Here is a 26,918-nt window from a genome sequence, read left to right as displayed (position 1 = left end):
TAACATTTTAGGATTGTCCATCCAAAATACAGGCTGGTAAACACAGGGTGTTTTCCCATTTTGTTCCACATATTAGCTGAAGTCCCTTTTTTCACAAGTTTGTATTGTGCATGCATAAGTTACAGATGCTAAACGGCACAAATAAAAATGTTTATATCAGTATTAAATGTAGTTATGGTACCAAGAAGAGACAAATATTAGAACAGATTGCAAGAGAAGGACCCAGTTAACTTTTTAGGCTTTCTAGGTTGCACAAGCCTTTTCCATCTGAAACTTCTGCTATGCTACAGTGTCATTTATTCCCTGGGTGACATTATCCCTTGGAAGTTGTGTGCAAGGCTCCGACAGGCTTAATGAAGCCTAAACAGATTACAGACGTTTCCTCCCCCAAACAAAAAAAGTCGTCCTTCTAATGTCCTCAGACTCAAAGAGGAAGTAACTCTTGGACCATTTTAAGGGTTACTCTGTTGTTGTAGTATATTAATGTAAAGTATCCTAAAAGCAAATGCAGTTAAAACGCATGTAAATGTACAGCTGGTTTCTTTTATGAAAGTTGTTCGTATTGAGGAAGATGGTCTGTTCGTTGGGTGAGAATGAGGCCTATAGGAAGAAATTAGGCATGCGGTGTATAACTGAGAAAAGCCGTTTAAACGTGTCACTTCCTCTGTGGGAGAGCTATAAAAGAAAACCAGCCGTGGGTTTTAATTTTAGCTGATTTTTTTTTCAAGCCAAAGAAATAATTTTAAAATCATTCTGCAGTTCACCTATATAGCTTTTAAATGTGACCCTTACCGCTGGATTCCTGCTGCATCCATTCATGCCAGAAGTCCTTCACTGACTCACTAACTCAATAAGTCTAAATGTAAACATGAAGGTCGCTCATCTTATTTAATGTTTTGTGTATCAGTGTCTTCTATAACTAGGGGGACAGTTTTCATGGTGCTTTTTTTATTTAGCTGATATTTACTCATAAGCATTTGAATTCAGTTGAGTCCTGGCTGTACTTTGACATTGCATCACCTCTCACTTTAATGCTGAGTGGATGATATGTTGGCTGTGAGGCCTTGCGTACCCATCAAATAAGGCGTTTCACTGGGCTTTTTGCAGTTTCTTTGAGCGTTGCCTATTCTGGCTCAGCGGTGAACTCGTTTAGAGGATGGGGGAATATTATGCCAGTCATAAATAATCTCTTTCATTGTATCAGGACAGAATCCAAATGTTTGCAAATAACTTTATAAGCTATCACAGTTTAATTTGCAGAGAAAATTACTTTTCTAAACTCTGCTGATGCCTTTTTCCTCCTTGTAGTATTGTGTTAAAACACATCTGGGTTCTTCTTATAAAAGCCTGCATCTATGGTGCGCCTAAAAAATTAACCCAAGGGCATTTTACATGGATTATTAGTCAAAGAAACAACATTTAATATAGCAGCATCTGATATTTACCTAAACTACTCATAATACCTCAAAGACCCCTGTAAGGCTGGAATTTGAACATTTTATTTTAGTCTCTGTTAAATAATGTCAGGAGTATTGTTTTCGTGTGCCTGTGTTTCTTATTTTAACATGTGGACACTGTTGTTGCTCTACCAGATATGCAAAACTTTAAAATTAAAATGCAGTGAACACCCTGTTTTCATTCCCCCTCCCCCCATTAGATGAGGAAAAAGTAAAGTTAAGTAGTCTTTAAAGAAAATATGGGTATTTACAATTCTGGTCAGAAGATTCCATACAGCGATCATGGGAATGCATATTGTATCAATTTAGACAAATGTCCTCTAGCAAGTTTTGCCACTTTTCTTAAAAATCAGGAACATATGGCTTAATTCTGGCTGGATATTTTTACCATTTAGCATATTTTGTGGAGTTCATGTAAATGGGTTGGTTTCCTGGCCCAGACCCAGCTTTTAGTCTCTGAATCTTTGCTGGGGTTATGATGGGTGAAGGCTGTTCAAAAAGCTAAATATTCCTTCATTTTAGGGTTGTCACAATACTAAGATTTCAAACTCTGTACCGATACTAAGAAAGATACTCTGTACCGTTTTTAATCCTGCATCACAATGCTTTGAAGGCACGTGGTTCTTTATGGTTAAAAGAAAAAAAAATATGAGGAATTACAATTTGATATAAAATGATATTTTAACTTCCTTAATTAGGGCCAAGCTAATAAGTAGGGGACAATTTAGCCCTCATTTAGAAAAATATATAATTTAAATGTGTCACCTTCCTAAGTAGGTACTGATGGAAAAGGGCCACTAGAGAAACAAATTTAACATCAGGCAGAGAGGATACCGACCATTAAAGATGCCTTAACTCCAAAATTGACACCTTCAAGCACAACTAAAATGTGCAGCTGCCCTAATGAAAAATCCAAATGTCGCCTGAGAAATGTTTTAAGGTCAGACAAGACAAAGATTGAGCCAAAGTAACAAGAAGTGTGCTTAAGAGTCATGGTGAGGCTTTCAAACTTAAGAACACTCAAACTGTAAAGCGTGATGGTGTGCTGAGGGCCTGTTTCACTGCCAGGGGTACTGGCGCATTGCACAAAGTGGATAAAAAAAAAAAAACAACCCACAAGTTCTTCAACTTAAATCAACAGTTGATTTAGGCTTAGATCCAGCAGGAGAAGAAACCCAGACGATAAGCCATAAAATGACCTGAATTAATATGACATTAGTGCAAATAAAGAGTGTATGTAAACTTCTGGCCAGAACTGTGAAGGGTGTGAATTATGAACAGTATGGAAAGTACGTCACTCTTTGGCTTCATATTGTGCCAGTTAAAATATGCACCATTAAACATTGACAGACACAAGCTGGATCAGCCTATAAATCCCACTGATGTTCACTGAACAGTTGTTGGAACAACATCTGTCTGTGCTGCAGTATACAGTATTTCTCCTCACTTAGTTTTTGCTCTTATTACTGTGTTCATTCACTGACACATCATGACTCACTCTTCCTTTCTCTTCTGCCCGTTCTGTGTGTGTGTGTGTGTGTGTGTGTGTGTGTGTGTGTGTGTGTGTCTGTGTGTGGGTAGCCCTGGTCATCCCTGCTGCGAAACTGGAACAGCTTGGCCGTTACTCACCCAGGGTACATGGCCTTCCTCACTTATGATGAGGTCAAAGCTCGGCTGCAGAAATTCATCCACAAGCCTGGCAGGTGAGAAGTAATCGAAAAAAACCAAACACATCTATACTTGTCAAAAGACAAGTAGCATTTATCGATTTAGCAAAGGTTTTGACTTTCGTTTCCTGAAGTGGAGCATACTGTTCATGTGCTTCTACTGACAATAGCTGAGTTGGGGTTTAGCTGTAGTTCTCAGGATCTATTTTTAGTACAACTCGTTAAACGGTCCGTGTTTCTTAGTATTACAACTTTAATCCTGGTGACGGATTCTTATGCCATAGTTTATGTGGGTGCGTGTGGGGAGCAGAGTCCAGAGAGCCTAGGGCAGCATGGCACTGGTACCTTACATCAATGGCCTGATTGTGCATTAGAAGTTGATGTCACTTTTCAGGCCTGGCCTGCTTCAGGCCACATCAATACCAGAGCACTTACTGGTCGATGTAAAAGCTACTTTTTTACACTTTAATCTGGAGCTTCGTAACTGTATTTTGTTTTCTTGAAAAAAAACGCTAGGGTTGCCATACTTAGTTGCTAAAGTGTTATCACTCCGTCATTTAGATGGTGAAAAAAAGAAGAGAAAATTTATTCCAATCTCCCGATTTGCTATCTAACATCAGTCACAAAACCGATTCAAACTCACCCTGCTTCAGTCCTGCAATGAGACCATTTCAACTGTATTTTTAAAGCCACTTTGTTCCTCCTAACTTTTTCATACAAGATTTCTCAACTTAAGTTTAGACAGCACATCGAGCCCAGAGCCCCCAGTCTCTTGCTGACTAATCTGAAGCTCCTCTTTCACTTTGTTTTGTTATTGGATTTCCTCTTTCTCTTTTAACATCCATGTTTTTAAACTGTTTTTCTAATTCTCAAAAAGTTTCAGTGAAGTGTAACAGAGAACAGACTCGTCTCTATTTTCTCCTCAGTGTTAATGCCATTTTATGTTAGTTTTGGCCACAGAATATGCCCTCTATAGATTATTGCAAGTTGTTGTGGTTTCTGTGCTAGCTAATGTCTTCAAAATCACGAGTTATTTTTAGTACTTCCAGCAGGCCATATGATTGCGGTCTTCTTAACTGTTGATTTATAATTCCCACAAGCCTGTCTCATCTTTCCTGTTGCTGTAAATAATCTTTATTGTGTATAATGTCGCAGTTTGTGAACATTAGCGCTACTCTCTTTATTAGCCCATGTACAGTGGCTCTCAAAAGTGCAAACACTCCTTATAAAATGCCAGGTTTTTGTTATTTAAAAATTGGGACAGTAATAAATGATTTAAGATAAGTCTGTCTTATCGTATCTTTAAGCATGTTGTCTAAGGTTAATGTGAGATATATGGTGTACAATATTTTTTTTAATAAAGAGAAAGTTGCAGTTGCATAAGTGTGCACAGCTTTGAGCGAATAGCTTGCATTTTTCTTTCATTAAGTTATTTTTGGGTGAATACTGACCAGTTTTTTGAAATGTTCATCATTCAATTGTTTCATCCACTTCAGCAAAAACCCTTGTTTAACTTAATACATTAAGCTTTGGGGTTACTTTTACCGATGGTAAAAGACTACGTTTTACTGTAGGCGTGGTGCCTCAGCGTTGTTTTTATGCCAAAATTATATTGTGAAAGTATGGCTGAAAGGTTCAGGTAGATTTTGTAGATTTTAGCCAGGTTTGGATGTTTTCATTGGTAGAAAACGCTTCTGACTTTCAACCGTTCTTCTTCGTCCAGGCTAATGCAGAACACAGCTGATACTAACCTGAATTTCCTGCAGCATCTCCACTGTTGTTGTCAGGCTCTTCTCAACCTTCCTGGTCTGTTTCCATCCTGTCTTTTCATTATCATTTATGGTGAAATGTTCGGTTAAGTCAGTATTTCTCTCTGTGTTCTCCAGTTATTCATGAATGCCTTTACTACCATGGTATACATATAATGTGTTGGAAATCTTTGCTTATTTTACAAAGAGAGCTTTTGGTTTTACTGTAAATTGGCTTTAGCTAGAGGATGCAAATGAGCATATATCAAGAAAATCCTTTATTTGAAGATTAGCTTCTCTGTAATTGATGGGAGGTGTTTGCTGCAAAGATTGAATGCTGGAATTGAATCAAAACCAGTTCAAAAGAGTATTTGTTTATGGGTGTGTGCAACTTATGCTACCATGTTATCGCTGATAATTCTTTTACTCAATAAAATAGTTTTTCCACTTGTGTTACGTACAAGGAAGATGTTTGAACTGATTTAACAAATTATTTTCTTTTCTTCATTCCAAAAACCTGACATTTTAACAGGGATGTGTACACATGTTTCTGAACATTGAGACCATACAGTCTGAGTTAAAACGTTCTCATCTCCTCTCAGTACTTTTCTTTTAAGAGACAAAAATGTTGATTTTCTTTGCTCTTCTGCAGTACTTTTCACTGATAATTTGTTCATTTTTTTTTATTCTACTTCTCGGTCGGCTGGGTCTTACTGCAGACAGCCAGACCACGAGCTCCTTCAGAAAATCGGAAAACACAACGAGTAACTGTTAGGAAAGCCGCACAACTTAAAAGGGATTAGCATCAATGTGAGCGAAAGCTCAGTTCAAAGTATTTAAATAACATTCAGACCTTTACCACAGATCTGGGTTTGGACCACAATCCACAAATTGCTGTATTCAATAGATCTTCAGAAGATCTAATAGTCTTTTAAAACTGTTCAGATGTCTGTTTTTTAATCTTCTGATTAGAATAAATGTCATAAAAGCTGAGATTACTTAAACAGATTTTCTTTACCCATATTACCCGTCTTTAGTTGTAATATATCTTTTTTTCATGTGACTTGAAACATTTTAAACAAATCTGCCTATCTCTCCCCAGTTATATCTTCCGACTGAGCTGTACTCGACTGGGCCAGTGGGCCATTGGTTACGTGACAGGCGATGGAAATATTCTCCAAACCATTCCCCATAATAAACCCCTCTTTCAGGCCCTCATAGATGGTTTCAGAGAAGGCTTGTAAGTTCCATTTTTGTTTGACTAATTGATATGTGGTGTGATTTTTCATCTACGTCTCTGTCTGTTTTCAGTTTGTGCTCCTTAGATCTTCTTTTTTTTTTTCATTTCTTTTGTTATTCTTCTAACTGTAAATCTTGTTGTGAACTTGGTTACCCCCTTTCTCTGGATCCTTCAATTGAATCTGCCTCTGAGCTTCAAGTAAATCCAGGCATATCATCTAGCTTATACCCCTTATTCACCACACTGTTACACCAGAGCAGAACTATTGATTTCCAACGCAGACCTCAGTCAGTGGTCTAACTGGCTGACCTGAAACTCGTCTTCCCCTGCCAGTGGTGATTCCTGTGTTTTAATGAAAAGTGTGTTTGGCTTGTCCCAACCTGTAATCAAACGCTGATTTGAACTGGGAAAGCCTGTAAAGTATATGACCCTGTGTCTACAAAACATTTATCAGACGGTAATTACAGCGCCCAACCCATTTGTAAAATTGTCAAGTAGTGTACTTGCATCAGCTCGCATGGAGAAAATGAACAAAACAGATGTTTTTATCACCGCAGCTTGTTGGGTGCACAAGTGGTAAAATCAACGTAACAAATAACAATAATTACTGTTGAATTAACATGCATGTTGATTTAACCGGAGATGTTTTGTGTGGGTGCATTTTCATTTTATTTCCTGCTGTATCTCCAGCTATTTGTTCCCTGATGGCCGGACTCAAAACCCTGACCTGACGGGACTATGTGAGCCTTCACCTCAAGACCACATTAAAGTCACACAGGTCAGAGCAATGCACCTAAAACCAAGGATACTTTCATGTTGTTCTTTGCTTATTTTGTTATGTTTGCTTTGTATTATTTTATTGAAAATAGTTTCCTAAAAAACAACATATTTTCTCATTAATTGATTTAATACAGAATTACATTTTTGAATGTCAAAATAGCAAGTTTGATTGGTAAGGCTAAAAAAAATTAACTTCCAGGTATGCTGCAACACAAAACTAGAAATTAAATACTATAAACACAAATTGTCATTATTTTCTTGTTTGATTACTTCACTATGTATTAGTTTGATTTAGAAATTATTAAAATATCCAGCAATAAATGTATTTGTTTGATGTGCACAATTCCAGTTTTATTTAAATGATCACATATACAGATGTTTAATAATAAGTAAAACGGCTTATTGATTTATTGAATCGTGGCACTTTTGGCCCTCCATAAATTTAACTTGTTTTCTCAGAAAAACTGAAAGCACCTTCTTTTTCTTCAGTAATTTTATTAAGGTCACGTTGTTTTCAGTGAAAAAGATGCATTGCTATAATTGTGTAAAAAGCAGTTTATAAGTTGTTTTAAGTTGTTGTTGAGCTTATTTCTGTTCCAGTGCAGGTCTGAAACTAAAACTACGCCCCCACGCTCTAACTGAATCTAACTCATCCTCCCATGTCCTGATCGGCAGGATCTCAGGTGGTGTCAGTTCTCTGTGATGTTACGGTCTTCTTGTGTTTTTTGTGTTCCCGCCTTCAGGAGCAATATGAGCTGTACTGTGAGATGGGCTCCACTTTCCAGCTCTGCAAAATCTGTGCGGAGAACGACAAAGATGTGAAGATTGAGCCCTGTGGTCATCTCATGTGCACCTCCTGTCTCACTGCCTGGCAGGTACTAGAGTGGGTGGTAGCAAAGGCTTTTAGGTTGCTGGGCTTACGTGTCGTGAATAATGGTTAGGGTTGCTTCATATTCTGGGAAAGTGTAACATTTAAATGTGAGTAGGTATAGTGGGAAAGAAACTGGTGTGTGGCGACATGTTTGCATTTGCACAATTTATTCCTTGTTTTATTTTTTATAGCTTAAAGAAATTATAACATTTTTAAATTGTACTTGGGTTTTTTTTTCATCAATCTATTTTTTGATGTCATCCTTTACCTTTGATTTGAGAAACTAAAACTTAGTGGTTTTGAGTTACTGACAGAAGCCACGGGGAAATGCACACTGTTAACAACAGAAAGGTGGTCATTTCACTGCTTTTGTGTCTCAAACCTCTTAGATGAGGATTTTAATCTGGGTCTGATTCTTAAGCTGGTCTGGTATAGATACAAATCAATGCATAGACGCTTCTGTTCAGAATTATAGATAATTAGGTCCAGATTTGTTAATGTTATAATTTCTAAAATGAAGCTGAGCTAACTTTGTGCAGGTGTGAAAAGAGTGAAGCCCACTGCAGATTCAGAAGTTTATTTCTGGATTTTGTTGTTTCATGTTCTGTCTAACATCAAATAGTAAAGCCCAGTTAAATGTTTTGCATTCAACTTTCCAGAATGTCTGCTGCGAAAAATCTAGAAATATGAGTGTGGAAAGGTTTGACATGGAAAATGTGTAGGAACCCGGTAATGTCATCAAGAGGTGGATTTGCTGAAGAGCTCGTCGTTGCATGTCTGTAAACTTCACTGCTTGTTGTAAAAAACGCCATGACTCCTGTCTTTATGCCTGTGCCCCAGGAGTCGGAGGGTCAGGGAACGGGATGCCCCTTCTGTCGTTGTGAGATTAAAGGTACCGAGCCGATTGTTGTAGATCCTTTTGACCCCAAGGACAACAGCGGGGGCTCCTGTCGGGGCACCATGGGGGCAGAGGGAGCTCCGTCGCCAAGCTATGACGACGACGATGATGACAGACTTGAAGACCCCCACCTGGTAATGAGCAAACTTGCTTCCACAAAGGTAAGATTGTGAAAAAAAATTGAGTTAATTGAAATGCAATTTATTTTGCATGGACTCCTCTGTTATAAGGCAGAGCACAGGGGATGCCTCACACCGATCTCTATGTAGAAACACCCTCTTGCCTGTCATGTCTTTTTCTTCTGAGCAAGTTCACATCTTGTTACTAAGGTCTTTCATCTCCAGCTTTCCTGTTGACAGAGAAGCAGCTTTTTTGTTCCTCTTGGTGTTTGAAATATGGGACATTCTTCTGTCTTACATCTTTTTATGCCTCTGAGAAAATCTGTCTACATTATTTGGTGACACCCTGAAATAATAAACACTTTCATCTATTTATCTAGTCATCTATAATTTCTGTTGGAACCATTTTTGTTCTCACATTACTGCACAAAGTAATACAGTAACATTAATGGATTGCATCTCATAGTTGTTTGTCTCTTTTGTCTGATCCAGGTGGAGCGCCCCCCATCACCCATGTCCATGCCTCCTCAGTCATCTCTTCCCCCAGTGCCTCCGAGACTTGACTTGTTACCACACAGACCTCCAAACCCCCCTGGTGCCTCCAGTCCAGGGGCCACCAGTAAGGTAACTGATCATTCCCATCCAACATTTACAGGACATTTCTGCTACCTGTATGACTCCTTCTCTTTTCCAATGGTTATAATCAGTCTGACAGAGAGAGGTATCCCAATCATTGTGGTTTTTAGTATAACAATGACCATCAGTGGGACCCTCTGTGAGGTGCCTTGAGACGACATTGTTGTAAATAAGCGCCGTTTAACTAAATAATCTGAACTGAAACTTTCTGTGTAGTTATGCTGCTATAGGCTTAGGCTGCTGGAGGACATAATGACCACTTTCACCCTCTTTGCTACATTCTCACACTACTCTCCAATTTTGCATTATTTGCTGTTATTTCAGCTTTTAACTTTGTTCTCTCTTTTCTCTTCCTAGAAGCTACATCTGGCCTGGCTCTGTGTCTACCTGTGACACCTTTCTGGAGGGGGGAATCGTCCGAGCTTTTGCTGGCAACAACTTAATGCTCACCCTCTACCAATGATCCACATAGCCCCGTCTTTTAGTGTTTAACTCTTTCTCTCTCCTAGACATGGCGATTGACTGAGCTTTTACTGTAACTAACTCTATGTGCTCTCTTTCAGACTCTAACCATGAAAACTGGCTCAGAGTTTATCTGTTCTTTCTTTCTAGGTGAAACAACTAAAGGAGCTACATCCATTAACATTTACTTTTCCTTCCCATAGAAAGTACTCCTGGATCAGTGCTTCTTTGTTCTTTTTGTGTCTCTGCTCTGTTCTCTCAAACCCCCAGTCGGTCGTGGCAGATGGCCACTCACACTGAGCCTGGTTCTGCTGGAGGTTTCTTCCTGTTAAAAGGGAGTTTTTCCTCTCCACTGTCGCTATATGCATGCTCAGTATGAGGGATTGCTGCAAAGTCAACACCAGTGACTGTCCACTGTCTCGACATGCTCATCCGGGAGGAGGGAATGCTGCAAGTCACTGACTGGATGCAATCTGCTGGGTTTCTTTAGACAGAAAAACTTTTTATCCAATTTGATTAAATAATTGAATCTGACTGCACTGTTCAATAGTTAAGACTAATTGGACTGTATGTACCTGACCTTTGTGAAGTGCCTTGAGACAACATGTGTTGTGAATTGGTGCTATATAAATAAAACTGAATTGAATTGAGGACCTCTGACAGATCAGACACTGTTTATTTGGTTCGTTAAACATCATTGGCAACATAAAGCTGTGAGGGCCATGGCTGGAAAGGTCAACATTTTAAGGAAATCAATATATTATGTTGTTACATGGGTAGTTCCTTATTCCTGCATAGATCCAAACAATTCACTATAATTATCTGTTTCAATGCCCAAGTGTAATTTTAATGAGTTTTATACATCTCCAGAATACCACTAATGTAATTTCAAATATCTTAGCAGTTCATGTTTATCTGCATTTTGGCTCCAATGGCAGCAGTTGCTTAGTCATTGGTTTTATCTAGGAAAGAAACACAGATAAACATTAAGCCATTAGAACCATCTATGTGATGAAAAACAGAGTGTATATAATTATTGGCAGCAGTAGCTCCTTCACTTGTTTTGTCCAGAAGAGAGACCAGGTTAAATACAGAAACACGGAGCAAGTGTGCATCTATGGAGAGAAAGAAACGGAGAGAACAGAGATCATACAATAGACCATCCTTGCAGTAAAAAAAAAATGCATGGAATAGTTTTTCTGCCTCTCACTGGGACAGGATATTCCTTACTTCTTTTTCTCTGTTACTCTTTAGTTAAAAGGACAGTCTTATGCATATATGAGTTTTGACTCAAATAACACAACAAAATGTCTCTGCTTATAAACAGAAAGTGTTGTTGGGAGATTAAAATGTTTGCAGATGACAGCCATTTTTTGTCCCTTGCTGTCATTCATCTAAATCCTCCTGATAAATGATGGTTTTCCTTCTAAGCCGATTATTTCCTGCATTGGAAAATCATTTTCTTCAGCTTTTGGTCTGTATATTGTTTAGTCTAAAAGAGCTCCTTCTATCTCTTTCATCCCTCCAGGCTGCATCACATCACAAAGACAAGCCTCTTCCACTTCCTCCTGCACTGCGGGATCTCCCCCCTCCTCCTCCTCCTGACAGACCCCACACAGTCGGGCCGGCTCCTGACGTTCGGCATCCGAGGCGGCCCCTACCCTGCACTCCAGGGGAGCCCCTTCGAGATAAGCTCCCTCCCACACCCCCGAACCGTCTTCTGACCGAGTGGAACTCCAGACCCGTTCCCAAAGCTCCCACCCCCTCATCCTCGTCATCTTCACCATCCTCCTCGACCACCCATGTTTCCAGTCTGGGAGGGGATCTCCGAGCAGGTGTCAGGGAGCTCTCTAACAGACACTCCCTCCCTCTGGCGCTGCCCTCGGCTCTAGACAACCATTCGGACTCTCAGAAGAACAACAGCTCCCTCAGTCTGGACCGCCAGCTGGTCAGAACAACCTCTAACACACACACACACACCACACTAAACATCTGATTGATCTCACGTTGGCAGGAACTGTTCAGACAAGAACATTTGCTATAGATAGACTTGGTTATTTTTGACAGTGGGCTAAGTAGCAAATCTTTTTTAAATTCAGTCATTAAAACTAACCTAAGATTTATCTGCTGGTGTCTTTCCTTTCTCTTTAATAGCATTTTATATGTTCACTTATTTGTAAATAGACATAATAAAAAGCCAGGTAAAAGTATGCAATTGGGGCCTTAAACCCTTTGAAGAAACATTTGTTTTCGACATCCAACCTCTTATTTGCTTTACATTAATGCTAACCGGAACAACAAATGTAAATGTATATTTCTGTTAAGAATAATTTGTTGGCAATGTTTGTAGTAGCTCTGGAAGCCACACGCATCAGTGAAGCATGGGTGTCTTCTGTAGTTACATTATTAAGCCTTGACTGCAGCTGTCTTTAGTTGTGGTTCTTCATCATTTTTACCTTTTGAGTCCTGGAAGTGAAAATGCAGCTTAGATTGGTTGAGATTAGGGCACTGATTTATAGTCCTCTATAAATCTTCTTATCCCTGGAGAAGAAATCCACTCGCAAAGCTTGTTTATTTTATTTGTTTAATGAATTAAAATCTGAAACCTTATCCACCATCAGATCCCTCATCAAGTGAGATAGTTGGCTAAAACACGTTGTTAGTAATCATGACTTGGCTGCACAAATACGTTATAAAAGTATAAAAGCAAGCAACTCATACAAAGGGCCGAAAATAACCAATTAGAGTTGGCAAAATTACTTTTCTTTTAATTAGGTCGTTGTCTACATAACGTTTTTAATCAAATCTAAGGGGTTTTTCATACTCAATCCAAATCATTGAATTCATATGTTCCAGTCAGTTCATTGAGCCACAGGTGTATAAAATCCAGCACAAAGGTACGCAAACTGCTTCATCAAACATTTGTGAAAAGAATGAGTGACTTTCTGCAGCTCAGTGAATTCCAGCGTGGCACTGTGATAGGACGCCTGTTGGTGGTATCATCACAAAGAGGAGGTGAATGGGAATGATGGCAACTCAACCACAAAGTGGTAGGCCAAGTAAAATCAGATGCTAAGGCTCATACCGTGTAGAGGTCTTTAACTTTCTGCAGAGTTAATAGCTCAGACCTCCATCCTAATGTGGCCTTCAGATTACCAGTGCTTAGAGAGCATCATGGAATGTGCTTCCATGGCTGAGCAGCTGCATTCGAGCCTTGCATCACCAAGGACAATTCAAAACATTGCACACCCCCCCCCACTGGACTCTAGAGCAGTGGCTGCGTGTCTCTGAAGTGACTAATCATGCCTCTTTGGCAATCCAATGAACAAGTCTTGGTTTGGTAGTTACGGGAGAACAGGATTTCCTGACTGCACTGTGTCTGGTTTGGTGTCTGGTTTGATGCAGAGGGAATTATGGTGTGGGGGTGTTTTTCAGGAACTGGGTTCCTCCTCTTAGTTCCAGTGAAAGGAACTCTTCAGGCTTCAGCATACCAAGATATTTTGGAAGATTTGATGCTCCCAACTTTGTGGGAACAGTGTGGCCTTTCTGTTCCCACATTACTGTGGACCAGTGCATAAGGAATGGTCCCTAAAGATGCAGATGAATAATTTTAAGGTGGAAGAACATGACTAGCCTGCACAGAGTCCTGACCTCAACCTGATACACCTCTGGGATGAATTGGAGCATAGAATGTGAGCCAGTCCTTTCGTCCAACATCAGTGTCTGACCTCACAAATACATGGTCAAAAATTCCCAACAATGGCAACCCTAACCGTTGTGGAAAGCCTTTTCTTAAAAAAACTGCTGGATAAAAACGAACCTCACAGCTGTCTTCATACTTATTCCAACAATACAGTTATTTAAAATTGTCTGGTAATTCTTCATGAAACCGAAGACCAACTCTACTCCTGGTTTATTCACTGAGCTGCTCTCCTTGGTGTCTCCTAGGTGTCTTAATGTGGCTGGTACACTTTCTTTTAACTTCTTGTCAGATTATCAGACAAACTGTAGTCAGCACAAAACCGAAGCAAGATCGATGGCAACAAGCTGAAAACACTCCCCTCTTGGATGACTCAGCAAAAAAAAAGTCCCAGTTTAAAATCTTTTCCTCCTCGATCACTTTTCAATCCAGAACCATAATGCTGCTTCTCAGTAGTGTTCAGGAGCTTCATGGAAAACTAAGCTTCCTGCCAATTTATTGCAGAAGGGTAGAAATTGCTATGGAAATGTATATCCATATTGCCAATAGTCATTTTCATATCTCATATGGCATAAATGACAACATTCTATAAATATTGATATATATCACCCAGCCCTAGTGCAAAGGCACTCAAGTGAACACTTCTAGCAAAATGGTGCGTGAGATGTAGTAGCTAAAATGAGGTCATACGGGTTTTAAAAGTCTTAAATAATCCTAAACTTTTAATTTTATCTAAATTCTGAAGAACTACCACACCAACTCGGCTTTGATCTGAGTAGCCAAAGCCTGTTTCATCCCACTACAGAAAATATCAGGCTCTTCTGACTCATCATCACCCATAAACAATCAGACATGCCTCCTGATGATCCTTTAAGTCTTCTGTTAATTGTTTTCCCTTCCTGTCATACAGGTTATTTTATTCCAGGATTTGTTTATCCCAATCCTAACTTAGTCAGACATTGCATGATGTTTCTTTCTTTAATATAATGTGTAATATGGCCTTTCTAGTTATAACATTAATTGGCACCTTCAAGTAAAACCGTTGTATGTGCTCCTAGGAGTGTGCTGCTAAGAGTGAGCTTTCTTTCAACATAGAAATCAGGTCACATCTGTGGTTTCCAAATATTTGTCACTACTTTGTTGTTGCATTAAAATCCACATCTGTTTTAAATCGAGTCGTAACTCTAAAATGAATTGATCACCCATTTATTGCACCTCATTAGTGAAATTATTTCCATCTAATTGCTAGCATGTGGGTTTTATTAACTAAAAACTATGTGAGGTTTAATGTGCTGGAGTTACTTTAGCTTTCTGTCTTCAGTCTTGACAAAAATAGCAAAACATGCCCTTAAATTATATCTGTGTTTAAATGTTCAGGTTTTTTGTGTAAAGTTACTAAAAATTTTAAACCCGGTTTCCTTCTCAGAATTTTGCTGCAATAGCTACTCCAGACTATGACAACCCCAAAGTAAAACCATCATCCTCAGCCAATGCCATCTATGCACTGGCAAACAGGTATGTCCATGTGGTCCAGAAATAAACTTACCGATACACACCTCTCACCTGTCAGCTGGGTGGTGTACATTATGTTTCTTCTCAAAGCACGTTTTAATGTGGATGTTCAGTAAATACTCTTGGATTGTCTGTTTGGTGCTAGGCCGTCTCCAGCTTTGAGGCAAGTAACCGGAGAGGAGGCCTGTGACAGTGAGGAAGACTCGGAGTATATGATTCCTTCATCTCGCCCCATTGTGGTTCCATCAGTACCAGATACCTCACAAGTCCAAAGGCCCCCACAGCCTCAGCCCCTGACAGCTCTCCAGGCACAGACTCAAACCCCCACATTCAACTCACGGTATGCAAACCTCCTGATTACGGCACTGACAAGTTATTTTTAGTCATTGTCCGAGTTTAAAAACCAATCATTTGTTGTTGTAGGCTCCCACTGGGTGCAGAGGATGGGCATGACGCCATGTACAACATCCAGACGAGGTCACAACAAGCCAGAGATTCAGGTATTTTCTTCTACTAACCACCATACAAAATCAATGTCAAAGTATTCTCTCAGAAGGAACAACTATGACTCTAGCACCACAGTGTAAATATTTGAACTTCACATAGTTTTGTGATCAGATCATTTTGCATCCTTCCAGATTACTCAGAGTTGCCTCCTCCGCTGGTCACCAATGGGCCCAGGGACCACGCAGCAGAGGACAGAGAGGAAGAAGACAACGGCTACGACTTCCCAAAGCCCCGGCTACCGCAGCCTCCTGCTCGGCGGACCCTTTCAGAAATGGCGGGATCTCTGTCATCATCTTCATCGTCCTCATCGTCATGCTCATCCTCGGTGGCTGCCTTCAACCGCCTTTCCCTAGATTCAGATCTGGGAGCTGCAGCATGTAAGTTTAATACATCAGCCAAGTATGTATGAATAACTGCCTCATTTCGATTCCTACACTGGCCTGTCAAGCTTTGTCTTGTGATATCATATCTGGCATCCTTTTGATGACATTCACAGGTTATTTTCTGCTTAGATGGGTAAGTCTTATGTGAAGACTACGTGATGTTTACAAGATCTGTCACCCAAGAATTAACAGATGTTTCAGATTAGTTTTTTTTTTTACCAAATGAGATTTATTAGATAGTCCTGGAGCTATTTGGCTGGTGTCTCATAAGGAGCTAAAACAACAAGTACATTAATACGTTGATACTAGAATTGGACTCTGATTAGGTTTAAGTTTCATTTTTATGAGTTGAAGGCTGAAATTAAGTCCGGTATGTCCCACGATGGTATACAAAACGGGGTTATACATTAGCGATGTTAAAACCACAGAAGCTTCTTGCAGGATGTTAAAAAAAATCTACCTGCTGCATCATTTGAAGATGAAAACAAGTATGTCGTCTGTCATGGACTGCCACAAATGCCCCTTCAGTGGCCTCAGCAGTTGTATCATAGTCTGTAGAATAAATGTAAAGGGGGCATCTATAGATATAGATCGTTATTAGAGATAGCTGGAAGATGTTGGTGTTGGGGAACAAGTATTCAGGTGCTGGCATGATATAATAACTCGAAGTAAAAATGCTGCAGTTTGAAAACAGTAATTTATAACATGAATTAACTGCTTTAATTTAAAACAGGACAGCAACAGTTATTCTACCGTTGCTAAAAAGAGGTAACATGCAGATTGTTATCGTTACAATAATATTATCTGTAACATTTATTTCGGGGTTTTGTAGCCAATTTCTCTTTAGTTTTCAAAGCTTTCACCTGCCAATTCAGATTTTATTCGATTCTCTTTTCATTTTTAGTAAAATACTTTCAAAATACTGTTTTGTTGGCTGTAGAGCCATTTGCTTATTAAAGACAAATTCGTTCTACAATTTTAGGTGTGTAAGAAGCCAGTGACTGTAAAACAGGGTTTTCCTATTTTACAACAAAGACAAAATGATGAAAAGGTTTGATAATGTCAACCTGACTTTTAACTTCTAAACACTTGGCACCATTAGCATTACTAAAACAGCAGTCTCTCTGAGTTATCTCCAGAAACTGTAGATCTTACCTTTACCTAACCCAAATCTAGCATGTTCCATGACAGACTGCAGTTCCAAGCTCAAAAGGATACAATAGAGGAACTTTGCGGTACTTTGTACTGCCTTCTTATTACAGTGCCTTGTGAAAGTATTCGGCCCCCTTGAACTTTTCAACCTTTTGCCACATTTCAGGCTTCAAACATAAAGATATAAAATTCTAATTTTTTGTGAAGAATCAACAACAAGTGGGACACAATCGTGAACTGGAATGAAATTTATTGGATGTGTCAAACTTTTTTAACAAATAAAAAACTGAAAAGTGGGGCATGTAATATTATTCGGCCCCCTTGCGTTAATACTTTGTAGCGCCACCCTTTGCTACAATTACAGCTGCAAGTCGCTTGGTGTTTGTCTCTATCTGTTTTGCACATCGAGAGACTGAAATTCTTGCCCATTCTTCCTTGTAAAACAGCTTGAGCTCAGTGAGGTTGGATGGAGAGCGTTCATGAACAGCAGTCTTCAGCTCTTTCCACAGATTCTCGATTGGATTCAGGTCTGGACTTTGACTAGGCCATTCCAACACCTGGATACGTTTATTTGTGAACCATTCCAGTGTAGATTTGGCTTTATGTTTTGGATCATTGTCTTGATGGAAGATAAATCTCCGTCTCAGTCTCAGGTCTCTTGCAGACTCCAACAGGTTTTCTTCCAGAATGGTCCTGTATTTGGCCCCATCCATCTTCCCATCAATTTTGACCATCTTCCCTGTCCCTGCTGATGAAAAGCAGGCCCAAACCATGATGCTGCCACCACCATGTTTGACAGTGGAGATGGTGTGTTCAGGGTGATGAGTTGTGTTGCTTTTACGCCAAACATATCGTTTTGCATTGTGGTCAAACAGTTTGATTTTGGTTTCATCTGACCAGAGCACCTTCTTCCACATGTTTGGTGTGTCTCCCAGGTGGCTTGTGGCAAACTTTAAACTAGACTTTTTATGGATATCTTTGAGAAATGGCTTTCTTCTTGCCACTGTTCCATAAAGGCCAGATTTGTGCAGTGTACGACTGATTGTTGTCCTATGGACAGACTCTCCCACCTCGGCTGTAGATCTCTGCAGTTCATCCAGAGTGATCATGGGCCTCTTGGCTGCATCTCTGATCAGTCTTCTCCTTGTTCGAGATGAAAGTTTAGAGGGACGGCCGGGTCTTGGTAGATTTGTAGTGGTCTGATACTCCTTCCATTTCAATATGATTGCTTGCACAGTGCTCCTTGAGATGTTTAAAGCTTGGGAAATATTTTTGTATCCAAATCCAGCTTTAAACTTCTCCACAACAGTATCTCGGACCTGCCTGGTGTGTTCCTTGGTCTTCATGATGCTCTCTGCACTTTGAACAGAACCCTGAGACTATCACAGAGCAGCTGCATTTATACGGAGACTTGATTACACACAGGTGGATTCTATTTATCATCATCAGTCATTTGGGACAACATTGGATCATTCAGAGATCCTCACTGAACTTCTGGAGTGAGTTTGCTGCACTGAAAGTAAAGGGGCCGAATAATATTACACGCCCCACTTTTCAGTTTTTTATTTGTTAAACAAGTTTGACACATCCAATAAATTTAATTCCACTTCACAATTGTGTCCCACTTGTTGTTGATTCTTCACAAAAAATTTGAATTTTATATCTTTATGTTTGAAGCCTGAAATGTGGAAAGAGGTTGAAAAGTTCAAGGGGGCCGAATACTTTCACAAGGCACTGTGTGTATTGAAAGTCTTGCTCTCTTGCTTTCTTGCTCACTGAATTAATGACAGACATGTCATAAAGTAGAATTTCATTTTAAATAGCTTCTTGTTACTCTGTTCTTTATCTGACTTCAGTTTTTACCCCATATTAATACTGATCATACTTAGTTTCCAGTCATTTTCACTCAGTAACTGAGTCCACACAAAAATATTTTGTTGTCAGCGTGACATAACACCTAGTACAGTGCTTTTGTGATTGGAAAAACATTTCTGAGTTTCTCACAGACCCGTGGCTCTGTGCACCTGTACAAGAAACAACCACAGCAACAAAGTTGCAACCATCTTGTGCTGGTTTGTCTTGCTAATTCTGTCTTTTGGCTGGCTCTGTGGGGCAGCAGCAGCTTTTCTTGTATCAAATAATCCACCACCGCTTTTCCGAAGAAACAGAAACCAAGAAGTAGGAGGACATGTTACTTGCTCAGTGATGGCCCGAAAATACTAGAGTTTTCTCATACCTAATGAAAAAAAAGGAAAGCAGGCACATATTAAGATTGAGCTCTAACTTGACAGTGTTTTGGTGCAGATATTGACAGATTTTGTGAAGGTGTGATAAGTCAATTGCATGCAAGCCTTCCTGAGGTTTGAGCCGCAGTGCAGGATATATATTCAGCAGTTTTTTCATGGTTTCTCACAATGATGTCTCTGTGTTGGGTTGACATTTACCACACATGAGAACTCTGCATGTTCGAATCTGAGAGCTAATTAAATCACTCTGCGTCAAGCTGACAAGCTCATGGATTATAATTGGCCTCTTGCAGTGCTTTGTTAAATGTCACTGCAGTGGAAAGCGGAAAAGGTTTCACATTTTGTGAAAGGACATGCATCCTTCCTCAAACCTAATTATAATAATGAACATCTTTAACTGTAGAGCTCTTTCCGCTTAAAGAAATCATCTCTTCAAGTTGACCTTTTGTTGCTGTTTAAATCCAGACACTTCCCCTTCCTCTTTTCTTCCTCAGCTGTTTTAGAGCCAGTGGAAGCACCGGAGAGACCTCCGAAACCTCTGCCCAGACGGATCAGCTCGGAGCGCCGCCACAGCCCAATCCCACCTGTCCCTGCTCCACCCAGCAGCATTGTTGCAGGCGGAGAGGCCAACCCCTTGATCAGCAACGAGATTGAGCACCTCATGAGTCAGGGATACTCTTACCAGGACATCCAGAAAGCTCTGATGATTGCACAGAATAATATAGAAATGGCCAAGAACATCCTGCGTGAGTTCGTCTCTGTTCCCTCCACCGCGCACATTCTCACATAGCAGATTGTGGCGGCCCGGTTTTGCCGTTTGCTCTTTTTGCCCTAGCTTAGCCCAGCCTGGTTTGGTTCAGGTTGGCACAGAATCGACCTGTAAAGCCCACTGCCTCCAGGACAACGTAAAGTGCTGGCTGACACCCTTTGCCATCCACCACCCCCCCAAACCCTCCTGTGGTTTCTGACCTGGCTGTTACCCAGCAAGCTCACAGTATCTGCAGGACCCTGCGCTCCTGCACTCCATGCGCTTTCAAAAGTGTCAGACCTTTTTCGTTTTTGGTTTCAGGAGCATCTCCTCGGGACCGCCGGTGCGCAGCAACCCGAGACTTTCATAGGAATCTGCCGAAGACAAACTCTCATCTTTCATGTTGAAGCCTCTGGCTGAAAATATAATCAACACCTCACAAGTAAAACTAAAAATGTATGTCTATATGAGAATTTAATATATAAGTATATATTAAATGTGTGTAATATATACAGTACGTGCATAAATAATATGTGAAAATAGTTCAGCTTGGAGGGTTGCTGTTGGTACCACTGTAAGGGGAGACAGGAGTCAGACTACGGGGAGCGAGGAAGGAAGAGGAAGGACGAATCTGCCGTCTTCCCTCACCAGGATGCGTTAGTCGGCAGCACCTTGGAAAATGTGCAGCAGAGCTTTTCATCTTGACTTAAGTCTGATACGGCCTTTAACTAACGTTGCTTTGGTACTTTTCTTGTTTTAAAAACCAACAAAAAAGCGTGTTTAGTTGTTTTGTTTGTAGCATGTTGATGGTTTCTGATCTGGACATGTTGCTGGCTGCTTGTATGTTTTGTGTACGTGAGCATGGTTGCAGGGCTGATAGCGCTCCGCGCCGTCCCGCATCTCCGGGGGGAAAAAATGAGTCTTTGCTCAGAGATTAAACAGACATTCCTCTGGATCTTACATAGCGTTATTCCATAGCTTGGTAGCGAGACAGAGGAGCTTTCTGAGCTGCACGCAACGTTCCTCCTTTTAATGCAAAAAGAGAGGATCCATAAACTACAGTTAATACGACTCCATGCAAGAACAATAGTATGTACAACGTTTTAATTTGCTCAGCAACTGCGAGTGAAACAGAAACGAGTAGTTATATGTTTTTGCAAACCTGATAAATAATGTTTATACGGTATATTCTTCGTCTTTGCTGCCGTACTTGTTGCTTCTATTGTCTGCAGCTTCGACCCGCCCACGGCTGGTGCAGAAGAACCAAAAACTGCGGTGCCTGAGTTGAACCTGAATTTGCGCTTTGGAGCCTCTCTTCGTTTGTGGAAACACACGTCACTGGTTCGGGAACCGAAACGGCCTCCAAACCGAGTCGGTGGGAAAGGGGTAACAGAGTTTAATAGAGTCTTAACGAACTCTATCTGAAAAGTCAAAGAGTGGCATGTTTGCACTCATTGATGAAGCAATGGTGTGTACTTTAAATGTACCCGTCCGATTGTATGACAAGGATGCAGAAACAAATGTAAAAGCTGGCACTGTTTGGGATACAAAAACTAAATGACACTTCATGACAACAGTCATGACCATCAAAAGTGTTGTTAATGTTCATGATTCATGTCATGTTTCAGACAGGTTCATGACTCCCTTATGTCATCCCTTTCAAATAAAGTTTTACCGTCAGTTTAGTCATTTCTGCCACTAGAAAGTGAATTACTTCTGGTGATTTTACAGCTTTAGTAGCTGTTGTTGTGAAAGCACACTAAGAGCAATAGGCAGCCAGTGAAGTGACTAGATTAAAGTAGGGATGGATTGCTGAACTTGTCTACCAGCCCCACGGGCCTAAGAGTTCAGAAGGCATTGAAGCCTGGGGCTCTGCCCAAAGAATGTTCTGTATTGGCTCACATTTGGTTTGTCCATTTCCTGTCTGAATCTTGTCCCTTTACATCCTCAAAATCCCATCAGAATCTATCATTTAAGGGGCTATTTTTCAACATTTTCTCTTGGGGAATCATATTCTCAGACCCTTCCCTGATCTAAATGTTCTTATGCATGTGGGCCCAGGAGCCCACAAGACCAAACACCACCCAAGGTTCAAAGGGTTGAAATGTTAAAAGGGTTATTTTCATATATTATATGTTGTGTGTTAAAAGTGCGTTGCATACATCACCACTGCCAATCTCCCCACCTCATCTACCTTCCTGTTATGGAAAAAATTTCAAGCTCATGATTTTTTCCCACTATCAGCCCTGTGGTTGCCTGTCTGGTGGTGTGTGTGTGTGTGTGTGTATGCCAGACGTTTTACTCCACTCGTCTGGCTCTTAGGAGAAGCCCCGCCCCTCCCTCTCCTGTCCGTCTCAACATGAATGTGTACTCCAGTCCACGTACTTGCACCTGCGCTCTGTAAATGTACTACTGCTCCATGTTCTAAGGCAGGGCCTGGTGTAGCTGTAGAGATTGTCAGAGGACGCGTCCTGCAGCTACCAGACAGGCGAGTAGTTGTGTGATCTACGGTGGCTCACGTGTTTTCTTTCTGTTGTCTGAACTCACTGGCTGGTCCGAGTTTCTGTCTCCAGCTGAGTCCAGTGTTACAAAAACAAACAAAACAAAAAAACTTTTACTTTGGTAATATATTATTGTTATATGATCATAAATGTTGTTGTTTATAATTAATTCAGAAGTGTTTCACTGCTGCTATTATTGTTAGTGCTAAACAATTAAAGCCTTAAATGTACATTTGTGAATACTGTTTTAACCGTCATCCTGTTTCTTTAAAGTGACAGTATCATTTGCTTTTCCAGTTCATAATGTAGCATACTTGAAAAGTACAAGCAGCTCGTGAGCCCGCAGCCCTCACGAGCTATCGACCTGTTAGTGTTTTTAACTTTTACTTTTATTTAGACTATATACAGGGTTTCTTTGCAGTCTGGAAACGTTGGAAATTAGATTTTTACATTTTAGGATCTGGATATGTACTGAAAGCTGTTTCCAGACTTTTGTAATTCTATTATCTTAAAGATAAACACCTGAATATCAGGGGAAAACTGGCTTTTTTCTTTTACATTCATTTTCCGTATATTGAGAAAATAACCTCATCAATAAATCAAATCGGACCTTTTTTGCCAAGGAGGACTTCATGGTATTAGGAATTCATAAAATTGCAATACTACTGATCAATGTTGGCACCTGAAATATTATAACCTACCTAACATTAAATCCAAGCAGTCCTTTGCAGTTGCGATATTGCATGTGTTAAAAATGCAATGAGGATTTCTACAACCAAAAGAGATGACATCACATCTAGGATGATGTAATTTAGATTTGACCAGTCTAGGTTTTCAAATTTTAAGAGAGACCTGAACAAATTTGGTCCAGAAGCCAAAAAAACTGTGAATCTTAACAGTCCTAGGTAGCTCGGCCAGCAGTGGGCTGCATGTTGGCTGTGTTTAGCTGTTTTTCTTTCTTAAAAGAGAAAAAAGTGAAGCAGCCAGCTGACCGCCAGTGCATAGCAACAGGTGGAGGAGGGGCAGCATTCTATTACTCACTCAAAGTAGTAACAGGGCCTTTTCCCGGCTACTTTGCTTTCCATACCCTCTAAAAACCACGGTTCTGTGGTTCCTGACCCGAGTAGAAAAACCTCATCGATCACAAAACGCGGGTCATGTTTGAGATCTTGAGATCCTCCTCAGAAATTAAAGAAACAAAATTTCTATTTTTAAAATGCATTCATGCTAAAATAAGAGAAAATGTACACAAATAGATAAAACTGTGTATATTTAGTTGATGCTGTTTGCGTTGTCATTATACCTTTTGTAATCGATTTGCCAAAAATGATTGCATACCCAACCAATAGGTGTGGGTGACAAATATCTACCACCGTTATATTAAGGATTGGGAGCTGGAACTATTAGGAATCCTTAAAGTTTAAAGATTGTATTTACTGTAGGATTTAGTCTTGGTGTTATAAATTGATATACAGCGTCTCAAAAAGCAGTGAACAAGTCCTTTACCAAACTGTAAAATCTTACAGCCATGAATGTCTGTATTTTGCAGCGGGAACATTTTCTAAACAACCAAATTAGTCTTTCAATGAAAAAAAAGAAGTAACCGCCTTTTAGCCAGCTTTCAGGGTATTAATCTGGTCCTGAGGATTCTCAGACTTGGTCTGGGTTTAGATGCTAAACAAAGCATTAACAGTCCTATTTTTTATATCTACAAACAAGAAAACCGTATCAAAATTTACAAAGTAGATTTAAAGGTGTTTTTCCAAATTCACCAGGTCTTGATGTTACAGAATTGTAAGCCAACTTCAGCATTGCTATTTCAAAAACCAAATTATTTAAATGGTTTTTATTCTTCTATCAAAAAACATGCAGCAAAAAAGTACAAATTTGACTGTGTAAAAGTAGGAACCCTGTATATATCCACAACAATAAAGAAACCAAAATGCTTTAGTTAAGTTTTTAAGGATAAGTGCTTTCTGTTCTCTTCAGCATTGCTTTCTCGCTGCTCTGAAAGGGAGCGAGCGTCAAGGCTTTTCGTAGCGTAGACTCATGGGTACGCTGGCCCCGCCCTGCGGTCTACGGTAAAAATCAGTATTTGGGCCGACTGTAACAACTAACTCAGGAATAAATGCTGTCAAAAAGCAGAGGAGACTCAGAGGCACAGACAGCAGCTCACCTGTGTACAGCCAAAAGTAACTGCTTCTTAGTCACACTTGAACATTTTTGCTCTCGCTTCCAGGTACTCTGAATTTTAAGGATATATATTCACACAAGCAGCTTTTAGGTACATTAACTCAAGGCTCTCCCAGTATATGAAGAATGTTTTAGTGTTTGTTTTTTAATTTTCTGATTAGGAGGATGCCCATCAGCCCCAGTTTGTCTTCTCCTCTTCAGGCTGATGCTGTGTGTTGACTGGAAGCTCTCTCTCTGCGCTGTCTCTAGTCCTTTTTCATGTTTATTTCCTAGTTGCCTTGCAAAACTTCTTGAATGATGGGTGGTGACGGACCGGGGAGGTCCACAATCCTCAATACTGTACCGATGTTTCAAGACAGCATCTCATTCTCATGTATTATTATTATTATTTTTATAAACCTTTATTTTTGCACATCATACCGATTTGTGCTTTGATACTGTCACTCTAAAGGAAAGCAAATTGTATAAAGGAAAAAAGTAGTTTTGCATTTCTGTACATTTAATTTTGTCCCAAAGCTTTTTGTTTTACTTGTTTTTCATGACTTGTGCCATATGTCTTGAGAAAGACATCATCACAGAGGTCCTTATTTCACTTTTAAAAAGGCCTTGATAATCGAAGAGTGATTGTAGGTGTCGATCTGTACCTGTTGGTCTCTGAAGGCAACATCGTGCCCTAATGCCTGCATTGGTCTGTCCTCTGCCTCTTCAGCCGCACCTCCTCTCATCCCTCAAAAGCTTTCAGTCTCCTTTTGCTCACCTTTTTCCAGATCAGCGCTCAGCCTCTGGATGCCCCCAGATGCGCTCATGACTGAGGAATTTCAATTTTCAGCCAGGAGAGGGGGCTGTGGTTCTACACTTTTATTTCCCCACATCAGAAAAAGAAAGGCATTCATGTTTTTTTATGATTTGTTTTTTTTTTTTAAAGCTCATATCCATTTGAAAGTATGCACATTGCTGTTTAATAAAAGATTAAGCAACTGCTTCATCTCTCTTCTTTACATGTAAAGATGAATCTTACGTGAGTAATTTGGTCTAAAGAATGAAACTCATGGATTCATTAAACACACTAATATATTTCAGCAGTTTTTCTGTTTTAATGACTATGATTTGGGATTTAAAACCAAAACAAATGTTTCTCAGAAGATTAGAATGTTTCATAGGACCAATAAAAAGTATTATTAACAGAGAAATCATGCAGTGTGGAAAAGTACAGAGTTTGATTTTATCTTTTCTTCACATCTGGATAAGTATGGAAAAAAATGGAAGCAGAAGAATGTTTGACTTTCCAGGCTATTCTATATTCTATTATAATCCAAAAAATGTAACCCAGAATTTCTGAAAGATAACGTGCTTTTGATTCACTATTTTGCCAAAAGGATTGGGTCACTTGCCTTTTGAGACTCACAGCCTTTAATGACATCTTAAAGCTTTAATGTGCTTTTGGACTTCCCTTTGAAGCTACAACAGCTTCAAATCTTCTGGGAAGGCTCTCTACAAGGTTCACAAGTGTGTTTATGGAATATTAGACCACTCATGCAGGAAAGCATTAATGAGGTCAGACCTTTATGTTGGTTGAGAGGTAGTTGCCACTCAAATTTATCCCAAAGGTACAAAATCAGGTTAAGGTTGGGGCTCTGTGCAGGCTTGTAAAGTTCCTCTTCTTCACCAAACTTTAGTCCATCTCATTGTTTCCTTTTTTGTTGTCACTGACAGAACCCACATATAAACATACATTCATTCAACCCTATGAAGAACTTTACCTTTTTTCTGATCTGGGACCGAAAAGATTGGGAGCAACTCGAAGAGAATCCCACTGATGAATCCTAACATCCTGCAAAGTGTACTGAGAGGTGCAGTGAACTGCAGACAAAATATATTACTTGAAAGTTACTTTTGTTTCATATGATGCATTTAATGTTTAACCTTCTTGTTTTATAATGCTTTTAGTTACTGCATTAAAAACCAAAATGTGATTTGACCGCTGCCAGGAACAGATCGAATGACCGTCTTCTAAATCTATGCTGAAAAGATACCTCTAACAACCATTTGTTCATTCTTACAGCAGCAAGACGATGAATTTCCTTAAATAAATTATTTA

The 26,918-nt window shown here is 39.8% G+C and overlaps 1 protein-coding gene across 3 annotated transcripts in view; it reads left to right on the top strand.

Moving 5' to 3' along the window:
* cbl (Cbl proto-oncogene, E3 ubiquitin protein ligase) overlaps nt 1–25,801 on the top strand; it is a 51,443-nt gene extending 25,642 nt beyond the window's left edge. For 2 of the 3 annotated variants that reach the window (XM_047391460.1, XM_047391462.1), the window contains 13 exons: nt 3,039–3,160; nt 5,975–6,112; nt 6,803–6,890; nt 7,636–7,767; nt 8,604–8,822; nt 9,273–9,404; nt 11,407–11,826; nt 15,005–15,093; nt 15,236–15,430; nt 15,514–15,590; nt 15,729–15,974; nt 19,873–20,124; nt 20,448–25,801. In XM_047391460.1, the coding sequence (XP_047247416.1) occupies nt 3,039–3,160; nt 5,975–6,112; nt 6,803–6,890; nt 7,636–7,767; nt 8,604–8,822; nt 9,273–9,404; nt 11,407–11,826; nt 15,005–15,093; nt 15,236–15,430; nt 15,514–15,590; nt 15,729–15,974; nt 19,873–20,124; nt 20,448–20,533 (2,196 nt within the window). In that variant the 3' untranslated portion in view covers nt 20,534–25,801. Of the gene's footprint in view, nt 1–3,038; nt 3,161–5,974; nt 6,113–6,802; nt 6,891–7,635; nt 7,768–8,603; nt 8,823–9,272; nt 9,405–11,406; nt 11,827–15,004; nt 15,094–15,235; nt 15,431–15,513; nt 15,591–15,728; nt 15,975–19,872 lie in introns of all 3 variants that reach the window. The other variant, XM_047391461.1, reaches the window with a different exon arrangement.
* The last annotated feature ends 1,117 nt before the right edge of the window (nt 25,802–26,918 follow it).

Source organism: Girardinichthys multiradiatus, chromosome 18 (assembly GCF_021462225.1).
Source record: "Girardinichthys multiradiatus isolate DD_20200921_A chromosome 18, DD_fGirMul_XY1, whole genome shotgun sequence".
Classification (NCBI taxonomy): domain Eukaryota; kingdom Metazoa; phylum Chordata; class Actinopteri; order Cyprinodontiformes; family Goodeidae; genus Girardinichthys; species Girardinichthys multiradiatus.
Note: the sequence above shows the minus strand (reverse complement) of the source record. Positions and strands in the feature narration are given on the sequence as shown.